Here is an 8,608-nt window from a genome sequence, read left to right as displayed (position 1 = left end):
GGGCTGCCCCTGGATCCCTGGCAGTGTCCCAGGCCAGTCTGGAAGGGGCTCGGAGCACCCTGGGACCGTGGAAGGTGTCCCTGCCATGGCAAGGGCTGGGCTGAGAGGATCCTTAAGATCCTTCCAAGCTAAAGTTTCTCTGAGGGGGGGCTGGACCCCCCACCCTCCATCCAGCCCTTCCCTTGTCCTTCCAGACGTCTCCTGTGGCCGAGCCCTCTGGAACGTGCCCTTCACCCAGCTCGCTCCGCTCTCCCGTCCCATCCCTCTGGGACGTCCGGCTGGGAGCTGCCGCCACCTCTTTGCTGACTGTGCCCGTTTGGCTCCATATGTTTTCCCTGGCAGGGTCCCGGAGCCATCCCCCTTTCGGAGCAGAGCTGGCTTAATGATAGCCATTAGTTAGGAACTGTTAATGAAGTTTCCATCCTAATTAAGCTGCTCCGCACCTTGTGACACGCAGCGTTCCCGAATCCCCAGGAGCAGATGGAGCTGTGGTGGGAATTGTGCTGGGATTCAGCCAGATGACTCCCATTAATAAAGGGGAATATGGAAAAGCACCCAGGCTGCCCAGCCGGACACCCTCCAATCCAGTTGCACCGGGAATTCAGGGATTTGGGCACCTGGATGGGCAGCAGAGGGAAGGGATGCCATAAAATGCTGAGCTCTCATCCTGGGAAACCTCAGCCCTTCCCTGGTTGGGTTTGTCCCTCGGGAATGAGGCTGGAAATGGGAAAAAGAAGAAATCCCTTTCAAGAGTGGGAATGGCAAAGCCAGGCTCGGAGGGAACGATCCCCATCCTGGTTCTGCCAAGCAAAAATTCCCACCTTTCATGCTTCCAAGTTTGCCCAGGTCCCAAGAGTCTGGGATTGTATTTTCCCCTGTGATATTAAATTCTGCCCTTTGTGTGAATGCAACTGTAAAAAAAATATATTATTCCCATTTTAAAACATTATATCCAGGTTTTCTTTTGGAATCACATCCTATCCCACAGGGGTTATTCAGCTACAGCCTCCGGCTTTGTATTTCCAGAGAGGACAAGAAAATATCATTTACAAACAAAAATATTTTTGGAACAACATTCCTGAGTTTTCAATTATGGCAAAGTTTGTTGACAGAACGAGGTGAAAACACAAAGTATTTGGGATGAAACATGCCTGGCTTTAAGTGGAAACCTGCTTCCCCCATTCCCTGTGCTCCCTAATAGTTTTTGAGAGTATAAACCCACGATCAGTAACCCCAGTAGGGGCTGTGGTAGGAGCTGGGGAGTGTCCAACCATCCCAGCAGCACCTGGGCTCTCCCCATCCATCCCCCGGGATCTTCCCGAGGAGTTTTCCTCCCTGCAGCAAGTTTCCAGCTTTGATTTAGCTTTGCTGGACTAAGCACATTATTAATTGGGTTTCTTTTATTTACAATTCTGTTGCCTGGAAGATCTGCTGGGGTCGGTAATTGAATTTTGGGAATCCAGTAATTAAAAAAGTCCAAGGAGCAATAAACGGGAGTGTCCGTAAATAACGGCATCGGAGAAGGGACATCCATCACCCGGATTAAATGATTTCAGATCATATTTGAACTTCTTAATTTTAATTTACGGCTTCCTGAGGATTTACGGCCGCTGCTGACTTGGTTTTCCTCTGCCTGCCCCAGAGAAACAGCTTTCCAAGAATCCCTGGATATTTTGGGTTGGAATCTCAGTGTCCTGGGTTGTTTTGGTGGCTGTGTTCCCATCCTGGGGGCAGCTCCAGGGAATCCGTGGCACGGAGAGGGCCAGAGGGTGAGTCCCACCCGGTGATTCCCAGCTGGCTGAGGGATGGATTCCCAGGCACTGGGATTTTTCCAGGATTAAGGACTGTTGCCCCCCAGGGTGGCAGTGATGCCCTGTGATCCCCACCCCGTGTCCCAGCTCCCAGCAGCTCTGCACTGTCCAAGGTGCGAACAGGGATTATCCCTGACCAAGGGTGGGATTACTTCCCTGCCTGCCTGGACAGGCCTCTCAAATTCCTGCCTTAACACCTGCAGTGAGCTGGATCCCAGGTAATCCTCAGCATCTGGATTCCCAAAGCCAAGGGATGAAGCTGTTGGAGGCAGGAATTGGTGAGGCAGGAAAAACTCCAGAGATCTCGCTGTGTTTGGTGCTCAGCTCTGTTCCTAGACAGGGAATTCTGGGAGCCTCTCCAAGGACATGTGGCATGGAGTGGGTGCCAGGGGGACCTTACCTATGCTTGGGATGCAGCGTCAGGGATTTCGTGTAGGAATCTGCCCTTGTAGGGAGGGGAAGGAGCAGCTTTATTCAGGAGGGTGGGTTTCAAAATAATAATTTCCAACCTGGCCAGCAGTAGGGGAAGATCGGGAATTCTGCTGGGACAGCGGGGCAGGACCACATCCCCTGGGGCTGGAGTGCAACACGATGGAGTTTCTTAACATTGATCCAATATTTTACGTGGCATTTCCCATCTTAGCCCACTTTTACAGCCTTCATTTCATCCAAAATTCCCGCAGGAAGGAAATTCCTGGGCTGCCCAAGCTGCTCCTGTTGGAAGTGTATTTACCTGGTTCTCCACAGCGAGCTGAACTTCCCTCCCTGTTCCTTTCTGGAATCCACTGGATAAGCACTGGCTGTGGAGAGCAGCGATCAGTTTGGGAGCTTTGCTCTCCCAGAATTCCATGTTTTCCTGGCAGCGGATCAAGAGATGACAAATATCCTGCAAGAAGACAGAGGCTTTATTGTTGCTGTTTGAGGGGATCGGCACGTCCCAAGTGGGGCTGGGTTGGGAACCGGGCTGGGATTTGGGAGAGGCAATTCCAATCTATGCATTAATTATGGATTGATAATCCTGCCTGGCTTTTTTTGGTAATAGAAGCTGTCAGGATGGAGAGCTGCTGCCGGCCACTCGGTGCCGTGTGACAGCGCTGCTCTTCCCGAGCCTTTGGAAAATGTCATTTGGGAAGTGCTGCTGCCAGAGGCACATTTTCCCTGGCACCGAGAGGGAGTGGCAGAGCTCGAAGCATCTCCTGGAAAAACGGGGGAAAAAGCCCAACTTGGAATGCTGCATCCACAAATCCTGCCACCAGCAGAGAAGGGAGCAGGGAAAGGATTTGAAAATGCTCTTGGGGAATATGGGAGCATCTTCCCAACCCCTCGTCCCGCTGGGTCCAGGTTACAGGGGATGGTGGGGGTGTGGAAAGCTGTGTGAGGGGAGACTGGACGTGGGTATCCAGAAGGATTCCTGTGCAGGGGGGTGTTTGATGGGATGCGGAGCAGTGATGATCCAAATAAAAAGCCAGCATTTCCCAGACCTGCCACTATTTGTGTCCCCATAAAAAGAAATCCTAAACCACAGGAGTCATTTGAATCCATGTTCTTCCAGGACGGAAACACTTGCATCCTACATCCAGCCTCCTCCTCCCGAGCTCCCAACAGCCTGTGCTGTGTCGTGCCAGACAGGAACAGGCGCCAAGCTCTTCCCAAAAAAATTGCACTGAAGGAACACCTTGCTCATTCCGAGAGATGGGGCACATGTCAAAAGAGATGAAGGAAAGGAATTGGCCTCGGAATTCTGCAGGGGGAAGAGCTGTTGATTTGGGAAAGTGGGAAGGGCTGGAGAATGGAGGGATAGGACAAGGGGAATGGCTTTAAGCTGCCAGAGGGCAGCGCCACGTCGGATACTGGGAAGGAATTCTTGGCTTCTTCAGGTCCAGGCCATTCCTCCTTATCCTATTGCTGGCTCCAAAAGGTGGGGTCAGATGGACTGAGGCTCTCCCAGCGTCCTCATTTCCCACTTCCCACAGCAACTGCGCCCCCAGCCCAGGAGCTGCTCCCCTTTCCCGTTTTCCCAGGGCTCTGCGCTGTTGGAAGGGGCTGAGCCTGAGGCTGCCAGCTCCGGGTACAGCCTGCGATCCTTCTGCGGGAGCCCGGCGGGTTCGGCGCTCAGCTGCTCCGAGCGGATGCTCCGGAGCTTGGCTTTGGGATCCGCTGCCAGCTCCATATGAATATTAACCATCTGCGGGGTGGGAGCTGCAGCTCTCAGATCCCTCGTGCTCCAGCTCCCAATTCCTTCTCTTCCTTGCTTTTTTAGTGTTTGGGTGGAGCTAACCAGTGCACACCCGTGTTTTCCAGTGGGAATTAATTTGGATAGATAATTATTATAGCTATTTGGATGGATCCTTATTAGAGTTATCCCATCCCTGGCAGTGTCCAAGGCCAGGTTGGGCAGGGCTTGGAGCAACCTGGGATAGTGGAAGGTGTCCCTGCCCATGGCAGGGGTAGAATGGGATGAGCTTTAAGGTCCTTTCCGACCTAAACTATTCCAGGATTCTGGGCATGGCATCCCCATGGAGTCAGGGCATTGCCACGCTCCTAAATGTGGGAACAGGAAACATCCTGGTTGTTCACGGAAGGCAGAACCTGCTCTGGTGCTCAGAGGGAATGTTTGTCTCTGGAATTCTGTTCACTTCATGGGGATGCCATGCCCAGAGTCCTGGAATCAGGAGCAGGAAGCCCCATCCCCAGAGCGACTTTGTCAGCCCCATCCTGCTCCGATCAATCCTTGGCTTCCCAGGACTCTCCCAACAGCTCGGCCGCCCGTCCTTTGCCACCATCCCTCCGGTCTCCACGGCGCTCCCCGATTCCCGGGAACTTTGCAGCTTCCTCATTACCAAAGGTTGTATTTAAGATTCCCGTGTCTCCGGCTTAATAACCCCCAAATGAGTCCCGCTGGAATTAGCCGTAATTAAGGACATTGTGAAATATGGCGGGGGCAAAGGGAATTACACTGTATTACTTTATTAATAATATTCCTTAACTACACTGGAAATTGCTATTAGGCCTGAACATTCCTGCCTGGATATGGAAATAGTCTTTTGCTATGCTAATCTAGCACAATTTTCTTTTCAATGTAAACAAATTATCCTCTATTAATATGCTGTTCTCCTTGCATAGTTAATTATTGTAACAGTAAGGAATAAAATGCTCCGGCTTTCGCTGTTTCGGATGGAAAAAGGGCTCCATAAATACTTTAATAGGGAGCTAATTATGCACAGAATTCCGATGCCGAAAATGTGTTTGTAATTGCATTAAAATGGTCTTCTGTTCAAATATTGGGAAGCTGGCTAATTGGAGGCGAGCTGGAATTTCAATATTGTGAATCAATGATTTCCATACACTCCCTGTTTGGTTGTGTTTCCCTTCATATTTGGCTTTGGGAATGAAGGGAATATTTAATGGTGCTTAATATGAGCAGCTCCAGGTTTCATACCAATGAGGGAGTCATGGAAAGCAGGAATTTCAGAGGCCTGGGCCACGGTGTTGGCCTGGATTTGGGTGGGGGCTCCCATGGGAGCACCTTAAGGAGAGAACTCATCCCCACTTCTCCCTCACAGGAGCCAGGTGGGATCAGCCTCGTCTCCCAAGGAACAGAGGGAGAGGCCTCAGGTTGTGCCAACGGAGGTTTAGGCTGGATTTTAGGGAAGTTCCGCCATGGAAAGGGTTGTCTAGCCCTAGATGGTGGAGTTCCCATCCCTGGAAGTGTTCAGAAACCACAGGGATGAGGACACGGGTTAGTGGTGACTTGAAGACCTTAAAGCTCTTTTCCAACCTTAACAATTCCATGATTCTGTCCCTGGGGGAGAGAGTCTCGCAGGGGACGATGCTGTGTGGCCACCAAACGAAGTGGTGTGGCTACCAACTGCTGGCATGAAGAGCCACGTGGAGATGTGCCAGCTGCCATCCCATGGGAAACCGGGATGTGCCACAGCCACCATGAAGCTGGAGAAGGCCAGGGCGGGAGCACGGACAATGGGATCACGGAACACCAAGGCGTCAGCACCGCACCCGAGGACGGGTTTGGAGTGGGAACAGGCAAACAGCTTGTGGCACAAAGCAAAGGAGAGAATTCCAAATGGCTAATCTCCAGCCACCCACACAAGTTTTGTCTCTCTTTAGCACCTTTCCCTGTTGCTAAGTCTCGCATCCAAAAAACCGGAGAGGAGACACTCCAAAGACACTCCAAATTATGCAGCAATATTGTGTCGAGCAGCTGAAAACAGGCTGGGAGCAGAGCTCGGCAACGCGGCGCAGTCCCGGTTATCTTTAGGGAAATGCTGATTATCCTTGGGAAACGCTGATTATCTTTGACCTGGGCAGCACCGAGTCCCCGAGCATGCGCCGGCATGGGCTGGGACATAGATGGTTCTGTCCTGCTCAGCCCAGCTAAGTGGGGTCTTGGAAGTCCCGCTCAACCCTGCCATTTGTTCCACACAATCCCAGCACTCCCAATGCACAGGGAATGCTGTGTGTGCCGGAGCAGCTCCGCCTGGGATCGCTGGGTAGGAGAGCTCCCCTGGAAAGGCAGCTTTATCCCTGAAATCCTGCATGTGCCCCGCAGATGAAACAGGAACACCTACGGTTGGTTTGTGTTCTGCCACATGAGTGACCTGAGTCAGGTTCGATTCATTTTTAAAGGAGAAAATCCCTTAAAATACAGCTGAAGGCGCATGGCAGGGGCAGAGGAGAGCCTTCCAAGTGAAAATTCCCAACAAATTAGCTCAGGCCAGGAGTTAGCACTTCAATTTTCGTAACAAATACCCCAGCAAACCCAATTCCTTAAGCTTGCTTGTAGGAAGCCAAAGAAATCATCTGCTTCAGGGGAAAAAAAAAGAACAAATGGGAAAAAAAGCCGGAAAAAAAGACATGTCAGATCCCAGCTATCCTGCCAAAATCCCCAAACAGCTTCCTAGCTTTTAAGGGAAGAGCATTTGAAATATCTTTGCGGAGTCGTGTCTGTTTGTCTGACAGATGTCTGCAATGTACCGGGAGCTGGAGTCATGCTCCGAATGTAAATAAGATTATGGGCCTTGCAATATTCCCATTCCCTCGGATTTACCTCCACGCCGAGGAAAAGAAAGCGGAAGCCGGGTTTTATTCCCCGTAGGTTTTTTTCTCTCCGTATCCCACAAGCAGGATTAACATTTTTTGCCTTGTCAGTTAAACGCCCAGGTTTGTCCTTTAATCCCATGGTTACTCCAAAGGATCCAGCTGTTGGACCAAAAGGGCAATTTCTGGCTAAAAATAGGAGTTATCCACTTGGAAGCATCATCTCCTTTTTCCCCTTTTCTCGGCCCCAGAATGAATAATGAAAGTCTCAATAATGGAGTGTACTGAGGCCTGTGCTGCAATTCCTGGGGACAGCGGTATTCCCAGGGACGTCCTCAGTCCCGGAGCGATGCTTTTGGGGAGAGGCAGGGTCTCCCTGTGGTGGGAAGGGGGAGCTGGACTTTGGAAGGGTGCAGGTGGCCACTTTGAGGAGCACGGAGCCACTTCCCGCTGTCCTGCTGGGACATTGAGAAACAAGGAGCAGCTCCGAACCCCTGGCAGGGATTGGTCATTCTGCCTTTTCTGTCCACTGCAAACCTTAATTCCAGAAATTAATTCACCAAAATTCCTAAAACAAAGCCTTTCTTCAAAGCTCCAAGCCACCGGATTTGCCCTTTCCCTGCCCTCTCCCAGAGGGACTCCAAAGGGGTTGAGTGGTTTTCCTAAATACCCAGCGACCCCAGGCTTAGATCCTGGATGCCAGGAGTCATCCTGATGTTCTGGCTGAGCAAGAAATCCCTTAAAAGCAATGTTTGAATTTGTAATAGGAATGTTGACAGAGCCTCGACGGGAGTGGCGCGCGCTCCGCAAAGTCAATCCCGTAATTGATCCTGACTCCTACACGGAGCCACATGTGCCGGGCTGGGCAGCGGCCGAGAATAGCGCCGGGAACAGAGCTGGGAATAGCGTGGCTTTCACCTGAAACAAATGAGGTCTAATTAGATTAATCTGCAAATCAGTGCTCGGCACTTGTATGATTAATGAGCGCCTTGCCCCGCTCTCAGATCACAGCCATGGATTATTGGAGGGGATTTTATGGGGAAGGAGATTTCCCCCTCCGTGCCAGGGATCCCGCACGCGCCTGGCGAGGGAGCGGAGCTGGGAACTCGGCGGCTCGAGCTGGCCTGCTTTTCCGAGGAGCTGAGCTCGGGATCGTGCGGGTGTCAGACGGACACTCTCCAGCTGTTCGGGAACCATGTGTCAACATTATTTACCAACCTAATGTGATGATAATTATGGAATAAAGTGCGGGAAGAGCGCACGCGGGCAGGATGGCCATACATACTTAATGATCCCATTCTCCTGCCTTTGCAATCAGCCGGAGCCGAGCCCGTCGCTGGAGACATGTGGGAGCAGCAGCGCAAGCTGTCTGTGCGGGATGCGGGGATGGCTGGATGCGGCAGCGCGCATTCCAAGTAAAAAATTCATTTACAAATGGGTGTCAGGGTTCCCAGCAGAGGGGAGAGCACGGAAGTCACGAGCGGCCCTTCTCCGCCATTTAACCCTCGCGCCACCGCACTGGGAGCGCCGGGAACGGGGCCAGCTGGGAACAGGGAGAGCAGGAGGCCCAGCCGGAGTTTCTTTTGGAAACGGCTCCTTTAAAGCCCAAACACCTGTACTTTTACTGCTGCAACAGCTCACGCAGGAGGCAGATGTGTAACCGGAGCCGTCGGAGCTGCTTGGAATTAGAAAAACATGGCTTGGCAAGGAAGGGAGGGGGCTCGGGAAGGCGTTTGGGAGCA

The 8,608-nt window shown here is 51.9% G+C and overlaps 1 protein-coding gene across 4 annotated transcripts in view; it reads right to left on the bottom strand.

Annotated features, from left to right (window-relative positions):
* Positions 1–8,608, bottom strand: part of LOC108448076 — a 101,104-nt gene that overhangs the window by 63,531 nt on the left and 28,965 nt on the right. For all 4 annotated transcript variants that reach the window (XR_001863860.1, XR_001863859.1, XR_001863861.1 and 1 more), the window contains exon 2: positions 2,545–2,697. Coding sequence is in view for 1 of the 4 variants with exons in the window: in XM_017739890.1 (XP_017595379.1) it covers positions 2,545–2,661 (117 nt within the window). In the remaining 3 variants the exon portion in view is untranslated. The remainder of the gene's footprint in view (positions 1–2,544; positions 2,698–8,608) is intronic.

Source organism: Corvus brachyrhynchos, unplaced genomic scaffold (genome assembly GCF_000691975.1).
Source record: "Corvus brachyrhynchos isolate BGI_N302 unplaced genomic scaffold, ASM69197v1 scaffold297, whole genome shotgun sequence".
Lineage (NCBI taxonomy): Eukaryota > Metazoa > Chordata > Aves > Passeriformes > Corvidae > Corvus > Corvus brachyrhynchos.
Note: the sequence above shows the minus strand (reverse complement) of the source record. Positions and strands in the feature narration are given on the sequence as shown.